At 38.4% G+C, this 25654-nt stretch overlaps 1 protein-coding gene across 1 annotated transcript in view; it reads left to right on the forward strand.

Moving 5' to 3' along the window:
- The window catches only part of Rexo5 (RNA exonuclease 5), a 38104-nt gene that overhangs the window by 6860 nt on the left and 5590 nt on the right, over positions 1 to 25654 (forward strand). The window contains 11 exon segments of the mRNA XM_036177386.1: positions 1115 to 1159; positions 1161 to 1197; positions 1200 to 1214; positions 4521 to 4664; positions 12815 to 12903; positions 14394 to 14509; positions 19583 to 19669; positions 19671 to 19716; positions 19871 to 19965; positions 21130 to 21232; positions 24979 to 25067. Of these exon segments, the coding sequence (XP_036033279.1) occupies positions 1115 to 1159; positions 1161 to 1197; positions 1200 to 1214; positions 4521 to 4664; positions 12815 to 12903; positions 14394 to 14509; positions 19583 to 19669; positions 19671 to 19716; positions 19871 to 19965; positions 21130 to 21232; positions 24979 to 25067 (866 nt within the window).

Consider the following 25654-nt stretch of genomic DNA (forward strand, 5'->3'; position numbering starts at 1 on the left):
TAATGTTGGGCATGGAGGTGCAAAACTGTAATTGTAACACTTGACAGGCTGAAGAAGAAGGATTTGAATCCAGCATGGGCGCAAGACCCTGTTTGAATTTGAATACAGCATGGACTAAATAGCAAGATCCCATTTAAAAACAAACTAAAAGAAAAGAAACTTAAGAAAATTTGTTTTAAGTTGGGTGCCATTAGAATACTATCTGGAGCTCAATAGCATCTGCCATCTAGAAAAAAAGGCATGTGTTCTTTTGTCTCAAAACCTACTCTATTTCCCCCTGACCTACTTGTCCATATATTCCTGAAGGATTTGAGTCCATGAGCCCTAATCTACCTTGGTCTTGATTCTCTTTTGTTTCCATTTTATTGAGTACTTTTCATATGCCCATCTCTGTATTAATCATGCTATGTTTATTGTCTTTAATGACCACATTGTCCTGCAAGAGGAATTTTGTTTTATTTTACTTTTAAGGAAGTGAGTAACTCACCAAAGTTAACTAATAAATTGCAGAATTGGAATTTTAGCCCAGATAAGTAGCTAAAATTTTCAGTCTGTTCACCCTCTATGTCATCTGTCCTGACTACCTGATGTGCTGTCTAGTGAAATAAAGAATTAGAAGTCCCTGAAAACATTTAAATTATAAATTCCTCTAATATTGACCTTTTTACAGTGTAGGGTGAGAGGGAGAATTTCCAGGTGGTGATTTTATAGTAAATGTAGCTTCTTTTACTTCCTCACTTTCTTCCATGTTAAGGAAGCAGTTCTCATTTTATAGTACAAATAGTTAAAACCTAGACCTCTATGAAGGTCTGAACCAACAATGAAAGTCTAGACCTTTAAGAGTATTTTGTCGGGACTGGAGAGATGGCTCAGTGGTTAAGAGCACTAGTTGCTTCTTCCACAGGACCCAGGTTCAATTCCCAGCACCCACATGGCAGATCGCAACTGTGTAAAACTCCAGTTTCAGGGGATCCAACACCCTCACAGAGACATACACAAAGGCAAAACACCAATGAACATAAAATAAATAAATACATGTTAAAAAAAAAAAGATATATATAAAAAAAGAGTATTTTGTCTGTTTTGAAGCATTTTTTAAAAGAATAGTATTCAGAAGTTCAGCTTGCCTCCTCCAATATCTAATTTTCTATTTGGTATCATTCATTAGTCTACAAAAGAAGAAATCAGCTAGAGGTTTCTTAGGACTATTGAAGGTATGATTTTAATTCTTGTTTGATAGTTGTAAAAAGATGTCATGGATGTGGTAAAGTTTACTCTTGTAAGGGACAATAACAACAAAATCTTCAATTCTGATTAACTTAAAAAATGTCTTTGTCTTTTTTTTTTTATTATTATTAAGAAAGAATTTTAAAGTGGGCAAGTGCCCCAAGAGGTTAGATACCAGGAACCATTGGTTCATGCTTCAGAAACTGATTAACTTGGGTAGCTAAGGATATATTTAGATATCATTAATGTTGAAACTCATAATTACTGTGAACAATTGCTTTTGGCAATCACTAGGTCTTTGTACCTACTAGGATATAGGTGGAAAGAAAGAACTTAGCTTTGACTAATGAAAGGGACATGGATATCATTTACATTGAAGAATAGATGGGAAATTTAATTGGTCCTGCTTTTAGTACTATAGCTGTGACCTACAGGTACAGTAGTTAGAGCTTAAAGATACATAACCATGACGGCAGTGTTGTTCAGACCTGGCTACATCCTGTGACTAACTTACAGTTAACATTTATTTAGAAAGAATATGGGTTGTAGAATAGGAATTACCAAAGATCAGACACAGTAAAAGTGAATATTGTCCAATAATACTTCTTTGTGCTCAGAAATAATAGTTAAGCAACTGTATAATTGCACTGGGGAGACATAAAAAGGTAGGACTGGAGACCCTATCTCTAAAAAATAAAAAAAATAAAAAAAATTAAAAAAAAGGACTGACAGGCTGTTCCCTCCTCCCTCCTTTAGAACTGTGTTTTCTAGTACCTTCGTCTTGGTGCTATCTTCTAATTTTGCTACATTCCCATTGTTCTCCCCCCAGTGGATGCCTATATCATATCTGCAGCTGTATTTGATTTAGCATGCATTGTTGTTTAAGTATCTCTGAGTTCATCATAGAGTTTCATTTTAAGATCTGAGGTTCAGACAAAGGTCTTGAGTGGACAAGGCTGAAAGATACAGCTTATTGTGGATGCCGAGGGGAAGGAGGAGGTAGTGAAAAAAGCCAGGGATGCTACTTATGACTGTGTCTGGTGGGCTTTGAGTTGGAGTAGTGATTTTATTCTGTAGGAATTAAGGAATTAGAGGGGTTATGATTATTGCTCCGTTCTCTTAAGATTTTATTTCATTTTTCCATCCTAAGTATATCCAAGTCCCCAAGGCATAGTCCATATATCTTTCATCTTCATTTAGTCTTTTCTTTGGAGTCTTCATCTATGTTTTCGAGTTTACTGTCTGTTTTCTATAGATGACTCCTGTGTCTTCATCTCTAGATTTGATGTCCTAGATTACAGTCTTGCGTGGCAGCAGTTGCCTCCTGGACATTGTTTCTTGACTAGTCAGCTTTCTTCTCAGTTACATCATGGCTCGAGACACCTTATCTCACCCATAAATAATATGCCTCCGTCTTCAATTTCCATGCTAGTACATTTTTTCTCTTTAGTCTCCAGTCTTGAATTTTCGATTTCCTTTTATTTTGCTTCCCTGTCCCCATTCTGCATGGCTCATTCCTTTTACTCTTTTAAATCTCTATTCAGATACCACTTTATCAGAGAGACCATCCCTGACATATAAAGATGACAATGGCCATTTCCCTCTTCCTCCTCTCCTTTTACCTGTAGTTCTTATCCCTACTTGATATATTAAATATTTATTTATTTTTATTTATGTTTATAAATAACACTTATTTCATTATTCATTGTCCATCTTTCCAACTGGAACTTAAATTCCACAGCAAATTTCATTGTATACATGGCTAGAATAATGCCAGTAAGCACTCAGATATTTTCTTGATTGAATTAGTTTATGTTTAACATTTCTTTTGTGTACTTTCCTATCTCCTCAGTCCTCTTACTACATAGGCTTTAGTTAAAATATTTTTGCCAGTATTACTACAGCACCTTTCTAGTTTTGTTCTGTTCGGTTTTTCACAAGTATTTGAGGTTAATATTTCTTAAGATACTCTTTATATTTTGTTGCTTCCCTTCTCAGAAGCTTTTATTGTTCTGCACTATGTATTGAGTGATGAAAAGTTCAAACTCTTGACCCTGGCAGACCAATGGTGTATCATTTATTTTATCTCCACTCTCCACTTGACTCATAGATCTGTTTCTTTCATACTGAACTATCATTGGCAAGCCAAGTTCTGTACATTCTTGTCTAACTTGGTGTGCCCTCTTCCACTGTGATAAGTTGGCTTTTGGGACTGTAAGGACCAAATGTCTGTCTTAATCAAAAAGGATAGTGTTTAGAGGATACTTGTTGACTAGAAAGCCATCTGCAAGCTAAGTGCCTCCAGTGAAGAACTGTCTGTCCGTTTTCATAGCATCAGACAGACAAGAGTTTTCAAAGTGGTTGGTTCTCTTTATATTTTAGTTAAAATTCTAGACACAAGCAAGTGTGATCAACATAAGTACCATCGTCCCATTTCAGAATGCAACCCCACTAAGAAGGTCCATGTACTTAACCTATTCACTGATCTCCCCTGGTTAAGGGCTGGTGTTGCTTGAGTAGCTGGCAGGAGATTTTAGTAGATGAAGATAAAATGGGCTGTTTGAATGGATAGGCACTACAATGGAGGTCTAACATACTAACTATTTCTATTCTGCCTTCTCAAGATTTGGCACCTTGTTTCCTATTATTAAGTATCTTTGACCACCGTAGACCTGAAGTACATTCTTCCTTTACCTTCTATAAAAAGCCTTTATTGTTTTAACACATTTGGAATTAATTGCCTCTGTTCTTGGTTTGTTCTAGTTTTAGTTTTTGAGACAGGGTCTTACTATGTAGCCCAAGTTTGCTTTGAACTTGAGATCCTTTTGCCTCCCTCCCAAATGCTTGGATCACACATGTGCCTCACCATGCCCAGCTTCTCTTCATGTTGTTATAACTATATGAAATCATACATACACACACACCCCTTTACAAGTCAAAGATGAGTCAGAATATCTTTTTGCCCTCGCCATGTTTAACCTGTGTAAGAAGCATGCCCTCTAAGGTTTTTATTACTATTGAGGGTGTGTGTGTGTGTGTGTGTGTGTGTGTGTGTGTGTGTGTGTGTGTGTTTGTGTGTGATGTGAGTACAGGCACATTTGTGCCAAAGCATGCACAGAAGTCGAAAGATCACTTCCAGGAATCAATTGCATCCTTCCACAGTGGGTTCCTAGATAGAATTCAGATCACCAGGCTTGTGCAGCAAGCACCTTTGTCCACTGAGCCATCCTGCTGGCCTCCTTAAGATGTGGCACATTTTGATGCACATCTTTGCACTACCTTTGTTGTTTCAGGACCTTTAGTTTCTGCCATTTTAAAAGCCAGCATCAACCTGCAGAATAACCACATCATTCAAACATATGGCTGTAAGAAAGTAGGCTTGACTAGATGCCTTCTGACACAAGAGGAAATGAAAACATTTCACTTTCCACTACAAGGTTTGCTTCAACTTACTTAATCTAATATCATTAACTTCATTCAAATACTTTTGTTGAAAGTCATTTTTTCTGGATGCTTTTGGGATAGCTTATTTATTCCATCTTGTAATGTGGAAATATTTTTTCATTTCTCTTTAGTATACTAGAAAGAATCAGTATTTCTTAAGCATTTTAGGACTTTTTCAAGCTGAGGCAATGCCTCAGTTGATGCATAAGGACCATAATTCAGATCCCTTTTACCCATACTGGAGATGGCCCCTTGCTTATACTTAAGTACTCTGGAGGTGGACACAGGGATCCCTACAGCAAGCTGGCTAGTCAGATTAGCTGAATTGTCAAGCTTAGTTCCAATGAAAAACCCAGTTCAGTACATAAAATAGAAGACAATCAAAGAGAACAGCAGATGTCAGACTCTGGACTCCAGACACATGTACCCACAAACATGGAAACATGAATATACACAGGCACAGTGTACACTGTACATAGGGGACCAAAACACTTCTTCATTATGTTAAACCTTCTTCATTGTATCTAGTTTGGGTTTTTATTTTTGTATTGAAAACATTTTTTCTATGCAATATATTCTGATCATGGTTTCCTCTCCCCCAACTCCTCCCAGATCCTCTCCACCTTCCCATACACACAACTATGTACCCTTTTCCCCTCTTTTTAGAAAGCAAATAGGCAAATGAAACAAACTAGCTATAATAATAATGATAATAGTGATAGTAATAATGAAATCAAATAAAAAACTCAAGAAATACATTTATACACACACAGAAAGAAAAAAATCCATAAAAACACAAAATCAGAAACTATAATGTATGCGCAAAAGGTCAGACAAAAATGCCCAAACCACGCACTGAAAGACAAACCATCTACAAAATACCATTGAGGTTTTTTGTGTTGACCATCTACTGCTGGGCATGGGGCCTACCCTTAAGTGTGGTGAATATATCCAGTGACATTCCATTGCAGAGAACTAATTTTTCCTTTGCAAGCAGATGTCACTTGAGAATAGCCCTTGTCCACGTCTCCTGTCAGCTCTGGGACCCCATCAACTTGAACTTGTGCAGGCCCTGTGCTTGCTGCCACAGTCTTTTCATATACATATGTATTTTAAGATGCTTTTACAGTAATAGGTTTCCATATGACCCCTCCAATGGCCCTTAGTATACCCCTCCCTGTATTCCATCCTTTACCCCTCTTTTCCATCTCTCTCCCTGTTTATCCTCCTGCACCAATCCGCCACTATCTCTCCGTAGCTATATTATTTCCCTTCTGATGGGGGAATGTCTTTCTGTGCACTGCGAATATGGGTTGCTCTGATTGGTTGATTAATAAAGCCATTTGGCCTATGGCAAGGTAGCTTAGAGGCAGACAGGAAATTCAAAGAGAGAGACAGGAAGAAGGCAGGGGAGATGCCAGCCAGCCACCCAAGGAGCAACATGTAATGCGACATAGGTAAAAAGCCACAAAACATGTGGCGATACATAGATTAATAGTTATGGGCTAATTTAAGATGTAAGAGCTAGCTAGCAAAAGGCTTGAGCCATGGCCAGGCAGTTTTAATTAATATAACCTTTGTGTGTTTACTTGGGGAACGTGAGTGGGAGAGATTTGTCCCCGACTACCGGCAGGCCAGGACACAGGAAATCTTCTGGCTACACTCTTCCTTGGGAAATCCTCTCCTCCAGCTAGTCTCTTATTCCATATACACTTATAGAATACCTAAAAGCTAACATTCATGTATAAGAGAAAATATATTTGTCTTTTGGGGTCTGGATTATACCTCATTCATGAATTTTTTTCTAGCTTTATCCATTTACCTGCATATTTCATTGTAGATGTAATTCTAAACAGTCTTATTAAATAAGAAACACAGAGAAACACAAATAGTTAAAAGCCCAAGAGGTCAGAGCACTAGCAAATAGCCTTTAGTTTACCAGCTCCTGCTGTCCTTCCCCTGAGAGAGAGACCTTCTCCGAGTGACCTGTCATTTTATTGCTTTCTGTTCTGCCTTCTCATTGGTTCTAAACCCAACCACATGACTTCCTCGTCACTGCCTGTCTATACAGACCTCCAGGTCTCTATGGTTGGTACTTGGATTAAAGGTGTGTGTCACCATGCTGGCTATGTCCTTGAACATACAGACTCTGCCTACCATGTGATTGGAATAAGGGTGTGTGCTACCACTGCCAGACTTAGGTTAAATGGCTTGCTATTAGCTCTGACCCCCAGGCAACTTTATTTATTAACATACAAATAAAATTTTCAGCACAAATAAAATATCACCATATTTCATAATTTACATTTTTAACAGCTGGATAATATTCCATTGTGTAAATTATCATTATCATTATGCAGTCAATCATTGATGGGTATCTAGGCTGTTTCCAATTTCTGGCTATTGTGAATATGGCTGCAATAAACATGGATGAGCAGATACTTCTGGGATAGGATATAGAGTCCTTTGGGTATATGCCCGAGAGTGGTACAGCTGGTGTTAAGGTAGATCTAGTTTCAGCTTCCTAAGGAACTGCCACTCTGATTTCCACAGTGGCTGTACAAGTTTGTACTCCCACCAGCAATGAATGAGTGTTCCCCTAACCTGACATACTTGCCAGCATGAGCTGTCATTTATTTTAGTAACCTTAAGCTTAATTTGCACAAGAGACAGGCACCTACCAGCTGTTCTGGCTATGGCACAGGTCTTCATTGAATCTGTGGGAAAGTTTACACCACCCCTAATGAATCAAATGGTTGATTAACTTTTCTGTTAGTTTCTCAGAGTAAACGCAAGCAATAAATCTCTAAGCTAAATCTTTTGTTAATAAACTGAGGTGAAAGTAAGTACAAGGAATTAAGAATTTAAGGTTAGTGAGGTTAGTGCAGGATGATGTTTATCTTATCTGTAAGCAACGTGAAGCCAGGGCACATTTTTACCCTATCTAAGGGTTGAAAATCAACAATTAGACATGTAATTCTTTGTCCTTGCATGTCTGAAAATGTCTCAAATGAAATACTTGTGTCTGGAAACTAACACTGACCAAATACCTGCTAATAAAGATAATTGCAGGAAGACAGACTCTGAGTTATGTTGGTAAAAAGGAGCAAAGACCTGATTGTGGGAAGGAGGTTTTTTGACTGCATAACTGTTTTCTTACATAACTAGAAGTTGTCATACCTCAAATGCATAGGGAAAATTGTGCCTAATAAATGATCAATCACAGTGCTAAAAGCTTTTGGGAGATGAATCCTAAGGTTGTAACAGTTGGAAAGGCTACGGCTTCACACAAGAAATTCAATGTAGGAAACAGCCAGTGCATTCCAAAAGTAATAACACCAAATGCCTTCCATTTTGGTTTAACTCCTCCATCAGAATCCTTGACTCTGGTGGGTTGACCCTTTGAACACTAGTTGTAACCTACTGTATACTCCCATGGCCTTTTGCTACCAGAAGTTCTCAATAAGTTTCTCTCCATTTAGGTTGATGATGTTGCCTGTGAGTTTGGTGTAAATTGCCTTTATTGTATTGAGGTTTGTCTCTTGTGCCCCTAGTCTCCCCAGAACTTTTATCATGAAGGGATATCGGATTTTGTCAAAGGCCTTTCTCTGTACCTAATGAGATGATCATATGGATTTTGTATTTCACTCTGATTATTTGGTAGATTATGTTTATCAATTTATATACATTGAACCATCCCTGTATGTCTTGAATGAAGTGTACTTGATCATGGTAGGTGATCTTTTTGATGTGTTCTTGTATCCTGTTTGCAAGTGTATTACTGAGAATTTTTGTATCTGTTCATAAAGATTAGTCTATTTTCTTTCTTTGTTGAGTTTTTGTGTGGTTTAGGTACTAGGGTAATTGTAAAAATCGTGTAAAAAGAGTTAGGAAATGTTCCTTCAGTTTCTATTTTGCAGAATAATCTGGAGAATATTGGTATTAATTCTTCTTTGAAGGTCTGTTAGAATTCTGTGCTGAATCCATCTGGCCTTGGGCTTTTTAGTGGCTGAGAGACTTTAATTGCTGCTTCTGTTTCACTAAGGTTTATAGGTTTGTTTAAATTGCTTATCTGATCTTGATTAAACATTTCTAGGTTGTATATATCAAGAAATTCATCCTTTTATTTTTCCACTTTGGTGGAGTGCAGATATGTAAAGTCTGTCCTTAGGATTCTCTGGATTCTCCTGGTGTGTATTGTATGTCCCCCTTTTTGTCTCTAGTTTTATTAATTTGGATCTTCTCTGTGTGTCTTATAGTTAATTTGGCTAAGGATTTATCAATCTTACTGTTTTTTCTCAAAGAAACAACTCTTCGTTTCATCCCTTTTTTGTATTGTTTCTGTTTTCTTGATTGGAGCCTTGAGTGTGATTATTTTTTGCTGTATACTCTTCTACTTCTTTTGGGCATTATTCTTTTTGTTTTAGGACTTTCAGGTGTGCTGCTAAGTTGCTAATATGAGATCTCTCCAAACTTTTTATGTAGGTACTCAATGCTCTACGAATTTGCCTCTTAGAACTGCCTTCTTTGTTCTGTACGTTTAGTATTTTGATTATTATGTGTTGTGGGGAAATTTTTTTCTGGTCCTATTTGGTATTTTGTATGCTTCTTTTACTTTGATAGGCATGTCTTTCTTTAGGTTGGGAAAATTTTCTTCTATAATTTTGTTGAGAATATTTTCCATCTCTTTGGCCTAAGTTTCTTCTTCCTTTATTTCTATTATTTGTAGCTTTGGTCTTTTCATGGTGCCCCAGATTTCCTGTATGTTTTAGGCCTAGATGTTTTGTTTGTTTGCTTGCTTGCTTGTTTGTTTGTTTATTTATTTGATTTAACATTTTCTTGGACTGAAGTATTCTACTCTGTTTTGAACACCCGAGTTTCTTTCTTTTTTCCATATCTTATAATCTGTTGGTGAGCCTTATTTATGAGGTTTTTGTTTTGACTTTCTATATTTTTCATTTCCAGTTTTATTTCAGTTTAGGTTTTCTTTAGTGATTCAGTTTCTTTGTTAGATTCTACTTCCATGTTGTAAATAGTTTCCATTACTTCATTCCACTATTTGTGTTTTCACAGACTTCATTAGAGGATTTATTCCCATATTCTTTATGGTCTTTGAACATTCTCATACTTTCTGCTTTAAAGCCTTTATGCTTTAGTTATATTGCATTTCTCAGGACCTACTATAGACGTTCCTGGGTGCTGGTGGAGGCATATTATCTTGATTATTAATGATTAGGTCTTTGTGATGCTGTTTAGGCATCTGAAGTTAGAGTAGTTGAGGTGATGCTAGGTGGTTGATGTTTTTGTTGGGTGATTTTTTTTCCATCCTTGGTTTCTGTTACCCTCTCTGAATCTGTAAGTCTGTCTGCTGCCTAAAAGAATGTGCTTCTGAAGACTAGTGAGTCAAAGAGGGGAATAGAAATAGAGAAAGAGGGAAGACAGATACTGGGAATAGCAGGGGCTTTTGAAACTGCAAGGCCTGCCCCCTATGACACACTTCCTCCGACACGGCCACACCCCTTAGCTTTCAAAAATAGTTCCAGCAACTGAGGACTAAGCAATCACTTATGAGCTTGTGGGAGTCATTCTTATTCAAACCATATACCCTGAGACAGCCATCAACTAATTTTCTTTTTATATAGATTTTATAGATTTACTTATTCTGGGTATTTTATATAAATGGATTAGTGCAATGTGTGTGTGTGTGTGTTTTTAAACTGGTTTCTTTTAATTTACATGTATTCAGGTTTGATCCGTGCTGTACTCTGTATTGGTTCTTCATTTCACTTCAGTTCCTGATGATAACCCAAGCGTAAACATGTTGTAAATGCATTTATTCATCATGTGGAAGACAATTTAATTGTTCCCGTGTTTTGATTTTGTGAACAGTGCTGCTTTGAACATTTAGGTACAGGACTTCTGTGTGGCTGGGTATCTCGTTGTGTAAATGTTGGGCTACATGGTAGCTTTCTGACTTAAGTTTTGAGGAATTATAAAACTATTTGCCAAAAGAGCTGCTGTGCCATTCCTTAGCAATGTGGGAGTGCTCTGAGTCCCACACATCCTTACCAATACTTATTATTATTTTCATGTTGAGGCTGTGAAGTACTGCCTTGTGAGCCTCATCTGCAGTGCCCTGACAGCTGATGATTCTGAGCATCTTTTCATATATCTTTGGCAAGTTATCTATTGGGGACCTTCGTCCAACTTTACATTGGACTCTGTTTTTATTACTGAATTCCTGGAATTCTTTACTTATTTTGGATGTAAAAATTTACTTTCAAGTTAAAAGAACAAGCCATCTGTGAAATGGAGTTAAAATTTAGTTCATATATCATAGGATTGCCATAGAATTAAATCAGTTAATGTGGGCTGAAGAGTTGGCTCCATGAGTTAGGAGCACTGACGTCTCTTATGTGGAGACAGAGTCTAAATTGAAGGTCTCCATCAAATCCCTCCCCCCCAGAGCTCAGGGAATCCCACAGGAGAAGAGACAGAAAGATTCTAAGAGTCAGAGGGAGTGGAGTATACCAGAAGAACAACTCCTTCTGTTGAATCCACTAAGCAAGGCAAATATGAGCTCACAGAGACTGAAGCAGCAAGCACGGGACCTGCACCAGATCCTCAGCATATATGTATGTACATATTATATATATAATAATTATATACATATACATATATGTGTGTATATACATACATATATATATACATATATATGTGTGTGTATATATATATAGAAGGGGGGGGGGCTATTAGCTTAGTATTTTTATGATACTCCTGACTACAAGAATGAGTGTGTCTCTGATTCTTGGGCCTGCCTTTTGGACTCTTCTTCCTTTTGGGTTGTTGTGTCCAACTTCAATATGATAGCTTTTCCTTCATCATACTATATTTCATGTTGTCATATTTGGTTGTTATCTCTTAGAAATCTGTTCTTTTCTAATGAGAGACAGAAAGTGAGTGGATCTGGAGGGGATGTGGAGAGGAACTTGGAGGAGTAGAGGGAGGGGAAATTATAATCAGGATATATTGTATGAGAAAAGAATCTATTTTCAATAAAAAAAATTTTAAATGAACATTACTAGTGGCTACACAATTGAAAAAAAGTCTCTCCCTCCCCTAGCAAATATTAATTGCCTGTAGATCTTCATGGAGGATACATTTTAATACTTTTAATTTCAATCAGTTGGAAATTTCTGGCTATTAGGAGGCAAAAAAACTATTGCAAAGGTTTCATAGTCTTTAATTCTTGTCAAATAAAATCTGCATACTACTTTAGTAACTGTGTGGAGGTAGAAATCTTTAATGATTCAAATGTTTTGGATCCCTGAGCTATGTGTGCTTGGTTGTTATCTTAGTGTATATAATGGAAAGATTTCCCTGAACCTGCATTGAACCTCTAGAGGGAATTTTCAGCTTATAATTCCAAGAAGTTGAAGAACATTTCTGGATAGTGACTTCAGGGAAATCTCAGGGATAGAGTTGGGTTTAAGTGCACACACTGAAAGTTACTCAGACTTTCTGCCTGTTACATATTCTTTTTAGATGTCTGTTATGGTGAATCAATCTCTTTCCTGTTTTCACTTGCTTCATTTAGAAAAGAAAAATGCCACATGGAGTCATTTGCATGTTATTCCTTCTCTCCTAGTACCTACATGGGAAGTGTCCAGTAACTTTGGGTTTAATTCTTTCTCATAAGAAGAAAGAATGTTTGCGTGGTAATCAGGAAGTCTAGGCCCTAGGCCCCCTAAAACAGCACCTACAATATTCATTCAGAATTAACAGTGGATGGAGAAAAACTTAACCAGAGAGGTTGCTTCTTGTTTAGTCTTCATAATTCAAGTAACACAGAGAGAGTTCCCAGTAAATAATGTTATTTGACTTTTCCTGGATTATCAGAGTAGTGTTTATTATATTTAATAAATAGCTCCAGTAAGCCAGGCGTGTTGGTGTACGCCTTTAATCCCAGCACTCAGGAGGCAGAGACAGGCAGATCTCTGTGAGTACGAGGCTAGCCTGGTCTAAAAAGTGAGTTCTAGGACTACCAGGGCTGTTACACAGAGAAACTCTATCTCTAAAACTAAAAATTAAAAACAAAAAACAAAAAAACAAGGTAGTAGTATTTACTTCCTTTTATTCTTAGGTTCTTCTGACTGTGAAAACTTTATCCCTACCAAGTGTGATGGTTCCATAACAGATAGTAGTCCCCTCTTTGGACTTGACTCAGAAATGGTAAGTAATGCTTTGATTTTTTTGGAGCATATTGCAAACTATAGTGTAAGATGATTTCTTGAGTTCAATGAACTAGTGAACCCACGCCTTTCTTAGTTTAAATAGCTGAAAGTAGGCCCTTTGGGAGAATACTTGGATCTATATTCCAAATGAAAAATTATTCTTAAGTTTTCTTTCTTTTTTTTTTTTTTTTTTTTTTCTTCCCAAGAAAGGGTTTCTCTGTGCAGTTTTGGTGCCTGTCCTGGATCTCACTTTGTAGATCACACTGGCCTCGAATTCAGAGCTCTGCCTGGATCTGCCTCCCAAGTGCTGGGATTAAAGGAGTGTGCCACCACCACCTGGCTAGTCTTAAGTTTTCTAAGTAGTTTCTAACACATTACCAGAAAATATTGGTTTTTTGAACAGATATTCTATTCTGTGGCTGCCATGAAAATTCTACCTTAATTACTGTGTGTAGCTGGAGTTTTCTACAGTGCTGCCTGGCCCACTGTCAGGACAAATCTCTCTCATCCACCTGTCCCACAGCTGCTTAGACCCAACCAAGTAAACACACAGAGACTTATATTGCTTATAAACTGTATGGCCGTGGCAGGCTTCTTATTATCTAATTATATCTTAAATTAACCCATTTCTATTAATAAGTTGCCACATGGCTTGTGGCTTACCGGTATCTTTACATGTTGCTTGTCATGGCAACATCTCTCTGACTTAGCCTTCCTGTTCCCAGAATTCTCTTCTCTCCTTGTCCTGCCTATACTTCTTGCCTGGCTACTGGCCAATCAGTATTTTATTTATTAACCAATCAGAGCAACATATTTAACATACAGAATATCCCACAGCAACTATGGGCTTAGGTTTTGCACATTGAAAATTAGAAACAGGATTTCCCTACTAATTTAGTAATTCTTCCAAAGACAAGTACATCCTTTTCCTGTAGTATTGGCAAATAGTTTTGATTCTTGTTAGTTTGTATACTAGTCTTGTCTATTAATGACTGTCACTTTGAGTCCCCTAACCCCTTTCTGCCTTAGTTTCTCCTCCTATGAAGTGGGTAATAATTAAGGCTATGCTATAAATTTAGAATGTGCTTAATAAAAGTGGTGGTTCTTAGCCATAATGCTGGGTAATACATATTCTACCAATGACAGGAGCAATTATGATTGATACTATTATCTTCCTTCAAAAAATAAGTAAAACAAGATCTCCCTGTATAGCTCAAGTTGACTTTGAACTTTTGATCTTGCTTTAGCTTCCCTAGCCATTTATCTTCCTCAAAAAACCATTTTCCAGAGCAGTTGTATTGCTTCCATTAAACATAATGTTCAGCAAATACTCCAGCTTCAGTTTCATTCATCCTGGATCTGTTAGTAAGCAAGCATCATTGCAGTTGCTGGCAGGAATCTTGGTAGCTGAGGGTAGGTGGTAGCTGATATAGTACAGAATAAGGGGAGGCAATGGCTTCTGCAGTTCAGCAGTATTTTGTATTTTAGTGCCTTACATCTAAGGGGAGAGAACTCACACGCATCTCACTGGTTGCTGAAGGAGGCCATTGTATTATGGATGAACTGGTTAAACCTGACTTCAAGATTCTGGACTACCTTACTAGGTATTTTGTTTTGTTTTTCAAGACTGGGTTTCTCTGTGTAGCAGCCCTGGCTATCCAGGAACTTGCTCTATAGACTAGGCTGGCCTTGAACTCAGAGATCCACTTGCCTCTGCCTCCCAAGTACTGGGATTAAAGGCATGCGCCACGACTGCCTGGCACTAGGTATTCTTTTACCTCACGCAGTTCTGGTTCTTCCTATAACCATTCCAGAATGGAATATGACTTAACAGGAGTGGCCCACAACTTCAGCTTCCTGGGTTTTATCTGTTTATTTTCTCATAAAAGGTTAAGCCAACACCTGCATCTATCTTAATGCTGAAATTGCATTACGTCACTTTCCCTCTTCCTTTCGCCTTACTGTGAGAAGTCGGCAGAATATCACCTGCCTTATCTGAGAGTCTTGCAGTTGCACTTGTTCTCTAGCAACTACCACAGAGTTGGAGAAGAGATTCTGTGTTCTGGCCAGACCTTGCTTAAATATCTGTAAACAATTATTTGGCAGTCAAATGATCTTAATGCTTATCTATCTTGACTCCCCAGCAAATGTTTTCCATAACAGAAAATCTGAAACCCTAAATTTAGTCTGTATCCCACCCCCTTTCTTAAGACAGAGTCTCACTATATAGCCTGGTATTTTAGTTAGGGTTTCTGTTGCTGTGAAGAAACGCCATGACCACAGCAACTCTTATAAAGGAAAACATTTAATTGGGATGGCTCGTTTAACTTTAGAGGTTTAGTCCATTATCATCATGGCGGGAAGCAAGGCAGCATGCAGGCAGACACAGTGCTGGAGCTGAGATTCCTTACATCTTCATCCAAAGGCACAGGAAGTAAATTGTCTCACTGGGCATGGCTTGAGCATATATGAGACCTCAAAACCTGCCTCTACAGTGACAGACTTCCTCCAACAAGTGCCACTCCCTTTGGGGGCTGTTCTCTTTCAAACCACACCTGGCTTGGCGTTTGCTACATAGACCAGGCTGGCCTTGAACACACAGAGATCTACTAGCCTCTGCCTCCCAAGTGCTGGGGTTAAAGTCATATACCATCACACATGACCAATTTTAGTCTTTTAATTTTTATTTTTGCAAAGATCAGCATAAAACTTCAGAAGTACATAGTGACTGGGCAAAGAAACAACCAGTGTAACATTACTTTCATTGGCTGAAGTTATACCCATGCATCCATGTTTACTTAGGCATAGAGAGGCCATGTTAATGATATAGGCTGTTCTATTAGCACCTGATAATTAGATAGTATTTCTAGAAAATAGTCATATGCAGCAAAAAGATAGGTGAAAGTGGGTTTGTCACAGTTTTGTAAAAAGATGAGAATATGTGTCTTTTTAAAAGATATTACAAATGTCAAATTAGAGGATACGTTTTTATTTTTGTTTTATTTTTTTAAGATTTATTTATTTATTATGTATACAGAAGAGGGCGCCAGATCTCATTACAGATGGTTGTGAGCCACCATGTGGTTGCTGGGAATTGAACCCAGGACCTCTGGAAGAGCAGTCAGTGCTCTTAACCTCTGAGCCATCTCTCCAGCCCGAGGATACATTTTTAAACAACTGTAAAATAGAATCTCTTACCATTTAAAAGGATATACTAAAATTCATTTATTGACGTTCAAATGTAATCACAAAACAACACATATGAAATATATCTATAAATGTATACATGCCAAAAAAGTGGAAGGATATTTATTAAAATGGGAAAAATTATAATCTTTGGATAATTAAGTTATGGCTTTTTTATTATTGTTGTTGTTGTTGTTGTTTATTTTAATTCTAGCATTTCTCCCTTTCCTTTGCTCCCTCTCTGCTCTCCTCAAACTCTTGGCCTATTTTTTGCATCAGTTGTTAGTGATGTGTGCATATATGTAGTTGTATATACCTATAAATTCTCAAATATAACCTGTTGAGTAAGTGTTTTTTCAGGATTGTCTGTTTGAGCACTAGACTACCCAATCATAAGCTCTTCCCTGGAAAGGGCCATCTCTTCCACACTTATAGGTGGAGTTTTTCTGTGTCTCTGCAGTCATTCCCAAATAACCACAAGAGACTTAGTATTAATTATAAATGCTGGGCTATAACGTAAGCTCATCTCCAGCCAGCTCTTACAACTTAAATTAACCCAGTTTTATTAATCCACATTCTGCCACATGGTGTTGCCTCGCTTTCATCTTGCACCTCCTGTTTCCCCTCTGTCTGGCTGATGACTCCTCTGACTTTGCCCTTCTTTCCAGTGTTCTCTCTGCAAAATATTGCCTAGCTATCGGCCAATCAGCTTTTTATTAACAATGAGATCAATACATATTTACAGTGTATAAAGATTGTTCCACGGCACACTCCCAGCTTTCCTCATTTGCCTTTTGTGTAGGATTAAGGCCTCATGGTCTTTTCTCCGTGCAATTTGGCATGTTTATTGCCCCCCTTCTTGATAAATTCACATTTGGGCAGTTATGTTGGTGAGACTTTATGGGTGTAGCTTCTGACATCACCCAGAGGCACATTCTCACAGCAAAATCCCTGATTGGCTCTTACAGTCTTTCTACCCTCCTCTTCCACAATGTCCCCTGAGCCCTAGATATGTGAGCGTTCTATAAATGTATCATTGGGACTGGGCTCCACAACTCTGTGTTTTGATTGGTTGTGATTTTCTGTAGTGATCTCTGTCTCTTACAGAGAGGAGTGTCCTTAATTAGAGGTGAAGACTGTACTGATCTGTGGGTGTAAGGACAAATATTTATAGATTGTTGTTAGAGATTATGCTGGTTTAGTAAATTAGTGGTTGCAGATTCTCCTCCAATAACCATGACATCACTAGCACTGATTAGTTAGCTAGGTTTCCAATACCAAGCATAATATCCCTCTTGTTGAGTGGGTCTTAAGTCCATTAGAGAGCAGTTGACTACCTCCAAAGTCTGTGTGGCATGGCTATACCCATGGGGCTATGCTGCCATGTTCCTTCTTGATGTGGTTCACATGCATCGTAGCTCAGTAGGATGGTTGGTTGCCTCTCTCCCTTGGCAGCTTGCGTACACCTTCTGGTACCATGAAAGCTAGTCCTCAGGGATGAGGATTCAGGTCAGTTCCAGCTCAGGGGCTTGTGGGCCCTGTTTCTGAAGTACATTGTTTCTTCAGCCATAGGGACTTACCTCCTGACTCAGGGGGTAACCAAGGGCAACAACAATAGGCTGTATGTTATTGGAGTCTTTTAGATAGCTTTGGCTAACAACTAAAAAAGGGCTTCTCATGTCTTGCATTGGGGTTTTTGGTATGTGGTCTTTGGTCCTTGGAGAGAGCACCTTCAGCCCAAATGAGAAAAGTCATATTTATACACTGAATTATGTGCATTATAGGTTTGTTTGTTCTTTAGGTAAATAATTAATATTTTGTGGCCCTTTCAGCTGTCCATATTGTTATTTTTCCTCCCTTCCCCCAACTAAGGATATCTCCCCTTTCCCATTTCCTCAATCACATCATTTGTATCTACCATTCCCCTTTACCCTCTTTCCATCTTCTGTATTTACCTCCTCCTTCTCTAAGGAGCCCTCGTACCTTTTATTACCCCAATCAGATTACCTGTACCCTGCTATTCCCCTTTGCTCCCCAACCTCCCTATCCTGGCAATAGTCCCGTTTTACTCTCCTGGTTTCTGTAATTAGTACGAGGCTCTGTACTCACAGCTGAAGATTTGGAGCTAGGAGCTTCCAATAAGAAAAACTGTGCAATGTTTGTCTTTCTGAGTCTAGGTTACCTCACTCCATATGATCTTTTCCAGGTCCATCCATTTATCTGCAGAGTTCATGATTTTGTTTTTCTTTACAGCAGAATAGTATTCCATAGTGTATGTGTACCATATTTTCATTATACATTTGTAAGTAGTAGGGCATGTAGATTGTTTCCATTTTCTAGCTATTGTGAATACAGCAGCAGTGAACATGGTGGAGCAAATATCTGTGGAATAGGATGTCAGGTCTATTGGGTATATTCCAAGGAGTGGTATCGCTGGGTCATGTAGTAGATTTGTTTTTAGCTTTTTGAGAATTTTCCACACTGGTTTCCACAGTGGCTGTAGCAGTTTGTAATCCTATCAGCAGTGAATGAGGGCTCCCTTTCCCCACATCTCCTCCAGTATTTGTTGTCCATTGTTGATACTTGCTTTTCTGAGTGGGGTAAGATGAAATCTCAAACTTACTTTGATTTTATTTTCTTAATTGCTAGGGCAGATGAACATTTTTAAAAAATATTTTTTAAGGTTTATTTATTTATTCTATTATCATGTATATATTCTGCCTGCATGTGTCCCTGTAGGCCAGAAGAGGGCACCAGATCTCATTACAGGTGGTTGTGAGCCACCATGTGGTTGTGAGCCATCATGTGGTTGCTGGACCTTTGGAAGAGCAGTTGGTGCTCTTAACCACTGAACCATCTTTCCAGCCCGAAATTTTTTCTTTCTTTCTTTCTTTTTTCTTTTTCTTTTTCCGGAGCTGAGGACCAAACCCAGGGCCTTGCGCTTGCTAGGCAAGCTCTCTACCACTGAGCTAAATCCCCAACCCCCAGATGAACATCTTTAAGATGTTCTTTTGAGAACTCTCTATTCAGGACCTAGGCCCATTTTTTAAAGTGGGTCCTGGTTTTGTTGTTGTTGTTGTTTTGTTTTTTTCAGTCTTTTTTTTTTTTATTTCTTTGTATGTTCTGTATATTAAACCTTCGCCAGATATCTAGCTGGCAAAGACTCTCTCTTAGTCTATGGGCTTCCTCTTCACCCAGTTGAGTGTTTCTTTGACTCTGCAAAGCTTTTTAGTTTTATGAAGTCCTGATTGTCCATTGTCGGCCTAAATTCTTGGGCAAATGGAGGAAATCCTTTCCTCCATCTACATCATGTATAATAGTACTGCCCATGTTTTCCTCTAGAAGTTTATGGTTGATTTTTTTTTTTAAACTTATCTGCTTATTTGGATCTTCAGCTTTTTTTCTATAATAGATATATATTAAGTATAATTTATCAAAGTGTTTCCTTGGAAAAAAAGCTGATATTTTAGTCTGTCTATTTCTCTTTAAAGTTTTTTAGGAGTCATGAAGATTCTTAACCCAGTGACAACCAAACTCAGAGATGTACAGAAGCTGTTAAGAGAACTGCTTCCTCCTGATACTGTTAGTGGGCCATTCCCTAGACTTGCATCTCAGAATATTGAAAGTATCTATCTGCTTTAAGATTTTATTCTCTAATAAAAAAAAACCAAATTCCATTTATCTAAGATGTAAAGACTTGGGCTCTTAACTCCCAACCCTCTTTCCTGTTTTTTTTCTTTAGCATAATATGCTATTTATTCATTCTCTTTCCTCTCCAGGTGATACATCCATATGTTATTGATACCTCATTGATTTATATCGGGAAGCAGGGCAGAAGGTTTAAGCTAAGATTCTTAACCAGAGTTATTTTAGGGTAGTTTTATACATGTTATAATGTTGTCCTGATACATTGTACATAAATTAATATGCATTATCCAATTCAGTCTTGGTTATCTTCTTAATTTATAAATATTACTTCCTCCAGTTCTTATAAAATGAAGAAATTAAGGAAATACAGTTGGACTTGACAGGGTAGGCATATATTCTCAGCTATTTTGAATGCAGAGGTAGGGAGATTCTGAAGCTTAAGGATTTCCTGGTCTCTAAAGTGAGTTTAAGGCTATCTTGAGCAACTTAATGAGACCCTGACTAAATAGGAAAAGTTAAAAAACAAATGTGTTTGGGTGGCAAGATGACTCAATACGTAAAGGCATTTGTTGCCAAGCCTTATGACCTGTGTTCCATCCCTGAAAGAACTGACTCCCATAAGTTGTCCTCTGCCCATCCCCCTACCAAACACACACACATGGTACACACCTACACACATAAACAAACAAATGTAATTTAAAAAAATTTTGAAGGAAGTTGGTGATAGAACATTTGCATATCATTTTATAAGGTTGAGGTTCAGTCCCTAGTACCATGGAATTTCAAAATGTAGCATACTTATATTGAATATATCTTGTAGTTTTGAAGCATATAAAATGGATCAAAATGAAAGAAAAATTGTAGAGGACTGATTAAATTACAGTTATTTGTGTTATTATTCAAAGGAATGTGATGGATCTGTGTATGCTAATGTGGAAAAACCTAAGATATTACTTAGAATAAAATAGAGTTGCTGAGAAAGCTCTTTATGTAGATATTGATATAATAGATTAGATATAGTAAGTATATCGACATAAATATATACATATTTAAGATTTTTCATACACAACCAAAAAGATATTTAAATGTACAAATACTTGCATATGAATAAAAATCTTCTGGAAAGAAACTGTTGATACATCTAAGAATGGCCTAGAGACTTCATTGGCTAATCTTTAATTACTGTTGTGTACTTCTTGTGGTCAAAGCCATTCTAAGGTGTTCTGGATGTGCAGCACCTCTTGAGGCCTGAGAGTTGAGCGGAGAAAAGGGATCTTGGTAGTTGTGATATAAATCTCATTATTACAATAGTGAAACTTTATATACTGTGATTAAAAGAAATAATCATTAAAAATATTCCCAGATACATACATTGCATGTTAATTTCTAGGAAGGATATACATTGCCCAGACAAGCTTGGTCATGATACCAGAGAAGATGCTAGAACAACTCTTGAATTAGCTCGGTATTTTCTTAAGTATGGGACAAAGAAGGTTAGTATCTTTGACCAGTACTTTTGGCTTTCTTAATATTATGGGATTGGTTCAGATATCCATTGTAGCTAAATGTTTTCCTGTGTCCCACCTGGTCCGCAGCTGCTCAGACCCAAGTAAACACACAGAGGCTTATATTAATTAAAACTGCTCAGCCATTAGCTCAGGCTGTTTGCCATTACATGCTGCTCCCAGGACTGCTGGCTGGCATCTCCTCTTCCCAGAATTCTCCTTGTCTACTTATCCTGCCTATACTTCCTGCCTGGCTACTGGCCAATCAGCATTTTGTTTATCAACCTATCAGAGCAATACAATCCAGTATACAGAACATCCCACAGCAATCCATAGATCATTATTTATGTTCTTACCTTTCTTTGCAAAACTAGCAATGTGATTAAGGTTAGAATTAAGACCTGTATCAGTAACATAATATACTAAGTATATACAGCCTCTGAAGTTGGGCTTATCTATTTTTAAGTGTAGAGTATTCAGTATCTAGTTATATCAACTGGCAGTTGCTCTGAATAATTTGTTTCTAAATCTGTAAATTGGAAATATGTAGTTTGCTGGAATACTATTGAGGGCAGATAACTATAGATGAAGCTCTTAACACAGTACATTGAATATACTGAGCACCACACAGGTGATGATGATCATTGAACTGATACTTCTTATGGTAATTATTGTACTGTCTTGGAGTAGGTGCACATTCCATTGTTTGAGCAGCAGTTCAGTGGTTATAGATTCAAAAAGGACAGTTTCTGAAAGACTTTGTAAAATTATTTTTGTTGGTTTCCTTGAGGCACTGTCTTGTTATAAACCCAGTTGGCCTGTAATTTACTGTGTAGATACAGCCCAGACTGGCTTCAAATCTGTAGTGATCCTTCTACCTTTTCCTTCTATCTGCTAGGATAAAAGGACCTGAAGGGACAAAAATGTGGGGGACAGAATTTTGGTTGAAGGTAAACTGAAAAAAGAAAGGTAAAGATATGTAATCAGATAATAATAGTATAGCCCCATAGCCGGGCAGTGGTGGCACACACCTTTAATCCCAGCACCCAGGCGGCAGAGGCAGGCAGATCTCTGTGAGTTCGAGGCCAGCCTGGTCTACAGAGCAAGTTCCAGGAAAGGCTCCAAAAGCTACACAGAGAAACCCTGTCTTGAAAAACAAAACAAAACAAACAACCAACAACAATAATAACAGTACAGCCCCATCTCTTTGGCGGCTGAGCCAGACAGACCCCGCAGACCAGCTATACTCTTCAGGAAAGGAAAATGAAAAGGGAAAGAATACAGAAGGGAGAAAATAAGCAGTGTAAGAGAAGACAAGCAGGGCCTAGCTGTCATGCCAAGTGGATACTGAGCATTAAATAAGGGTGGAATCAGCATGAGGGAGAGAGTTGGATGGGGATATAGAATATGAAAACTGATGGCTGGGGTTCAGTTTTGAGTCTCTCACATTTCTTGGCTCTTAGAACCCCATGCTGCCTCTGGTAGTTCCATTATGATAAGAGGTCCTGTTCTCCCCTCTGGATCTTTCTTTCTTTCTTTTTTAATTTTATTTATTTATTTATTTTTAGATGTATTTATTATGTATACAGTGTTCTGCCTCAATGCCAGAAGAGGGCGCCAGATCTCATTACAAATGGTTGGGAGCCACCATGTGGTTGCTGGGAATTGAACTCAGGACCTCTGGAAGAGCAGCCAGTGCTCTTAACCGCTGAGCCATCTCTCCAGCCCTGGATCTTTCTTTAGATGGTTGAATTACAGGTGCTGGCTCTGTCTGTAGGTGGACTTCACAAGTGGAATCGCAAATGCTAGTAATACCTCTGTGTTCTTTAAACTTTGGAGTTGTCAGTTCTGGTCCCACCGCTGTATAATCCTTCCAGTGTCCAGTGGTCTGCTCGGAGTCTTAGTTGTCTATGAGGATACTGTACGAGGTTCTGTCACAAAATTTCCCGGATGCATATAGTTCCTTACTGCTCTGTCCAAGGGGGAGACGACTGAGAGTCTCCACTTCAGACTATGCACTACTGCTCTCCAGTCTGCAGCCTGGGGTCGGCTGCTCTGATCCAGGTGCTGCATTGTGTTCCAAGTTCTGCCCTGCACTCTTCCTGAGGTCTTGATGGGTCCTTTGATCTATGGGACAATATCAGTGGTAGGGGAATAATGAATGCTGTAGAGTTCTTGAGTTTTAGACCTTTAACCCCTCTGGAGTTGTCTATAGGCTGCTGAGGCATTGACCTATGCTGATGGGTTTACAAAAACTAGGTTCAGCTTTTGCCAACTCTTCCCTGCTGCCCAGTATTCTCATCACTTGCTTCTACAATTGAAATCAGGATAAGTTCTTCCCAGAGCCATCAATCCATGACCTACCTACTGTTCATGGTGAAACTGCCTCTGCCTCTCAATGTGCCAGCTCCTTTTGGGACACCTGACTAAACTGCACCTTGTATCATGAATCTTAAAAGATCTTATTAATGTATATTAAAAAAAAAAAAACAGAGCCAGATATTGGGGTGAAAACTGAGAGATCAGAGGAAAAGGACAAGCCACAGCAACCTCACCTTACCAGTTCCTCAGCCTCCAGAGAGAGCTACTTCTTATATACCCACACCTATATGCCTTTCTGTCCTTGCCCTCTTACTTCCTTTCCACCCAGCTCTATCACTTCCTGTCTGTACAGACCTCTAGATCTCTATGGTTAACTAGTGCTGGGAATTAAAGGCTTGTGCCACCACACCTGGCTCTGTTCCCAGTGTGGCCTTGAACTCACAGAAATCCAGATGAATCTCTGCCTCTTGAATGCTAGGATTAAGGGCATGTGCTATCACTGCCTGACCTCTATGTTTAATATAGTAGCTGGCTTTGTCCTCTGATCCTCAGATAAGCTTTATCAGGGTGCACAAATAAAAGCATCACTACATCCATTCTTTAAGAATGGTTATGATTTTTAACAGACTTTACTAAGACACATGTCCTCATAGAGGAGCGCAGGAGTGGCCCTCTGGGATTGGTGGGCGCAGGGAGACTCTCAAATAGGTTGCTGGTTTGTTTTGTTTTATCACTGAGATTTATTTATTTTATGTGTATGAGTGTTTTTTGCCTGCATAGATGTCTGTGCACCATGTGCATGCCTGGTGCTGATGTAGGCCAGAAGAGGGGATGGGATTCCCTGGAAGTGGAGTTACAGATGGTTTATGAGCCACCATGTAGGTGCTAAGAACTGAACCCAGGTTCTCTGTAAGAGCAACAAGTGCTATTTACCACTGAGCCATCTGTTGAACCCCAAGATAGGTTGTTTTAAAAAAAGTGTATCTCACTTCCCAAGTAGACTCCCACTTTATGAAGAAGAAAAAAAATATCATTAGACTTTTGACAGTTTTGTATTAATATACTGATTTTTTTTGATGTTGCAGTAAAAGTCATTGTTTTTCATTTCTAAAAGTTACAGGTTTGCAGAGAAATATATTTTAAGGGGCTAAGTAAGGAATGATGAGCCAAAATTTTCATCACTTTTCTACTCAGCCTCACTCCACTCTTTTAAAGCTTGTTCATGTGACATTAGTAGCTGGTGACAGATTGTTGTTCTTGGCTAAGCAGTCATAAACCATCTGATACTATTGGTGCTTGCTTGTGCCTGAGGCAGTGGCACAGTCATAGTTCCAAAGAAACAGAATACCACCGAAGTAGATTTTTCCCCTCAAATTCTGTACACAAACTCTTACCACTTTATTTCCTTATAGATTGCAGAGCTCAGTCTGGAAGCAATAGCTAGTCATAGAGAACTGAGAGCAGCCAGTCAAGCCACAGGAAACCAGGGAGCAGCTACTAAGCACCCAATCGTAGGTGGATTTCTGTTTCAAATAAGAGCAAAGGAAAGTAAAGGATGTATTTCCTAATTGTCTGAATATGACCAATTTCTAAAATGGTATTTTTCATTTAAAAAACCACAGAAATAATTGGACTAAGGATTATTAGAAGAGGTGCTGGATCCTTTAATGCCAGTCTTCAGGAGGCAGAGGCAGATAGGTCTCTGTGAGTTAGAGGCCAGCCTGGTCTACGAGGCAGGTTCCAGGACAGCCAGGGTTATGCTGAGAAACTCTTTATCTTGAGGGCAGAGGAGGGGAGAAGAGAATGCTAGACTCATTGGTATTTTGAAGTTAGAAAACTTAGCTTGTAGCCTTTAACGCAGATTGGAGAAACACACACACACACACACACACACACACACACACACACACTCAAAAAGGGTTTGATTTCAGACCATAATGAGTGTGTCAGATCCTTAGGACTGTGGCTTCCATCTTGACAAATAGCTTTAGGTATACTTCTTGCTCATTTTCCCTCCTGGTATGGTAACACCATCTACTTTGATTTTCTGCAATGATGAAAATACTCAGGAGAATATGGAAAGTACTA

Source organism: Onychomys torridus, chromosome 1, assembly GCF_903995425.1.
Source record: "Onychomys torridus chromosome 1, mOncTor1.1, whole genome shotgun sequence".
Lineage (NCBI taxonomy): Eukaryota > Metazoa > Chordata > Mammalia > Rodentia > Cricetidae > Onychomys > Onychomys torridus.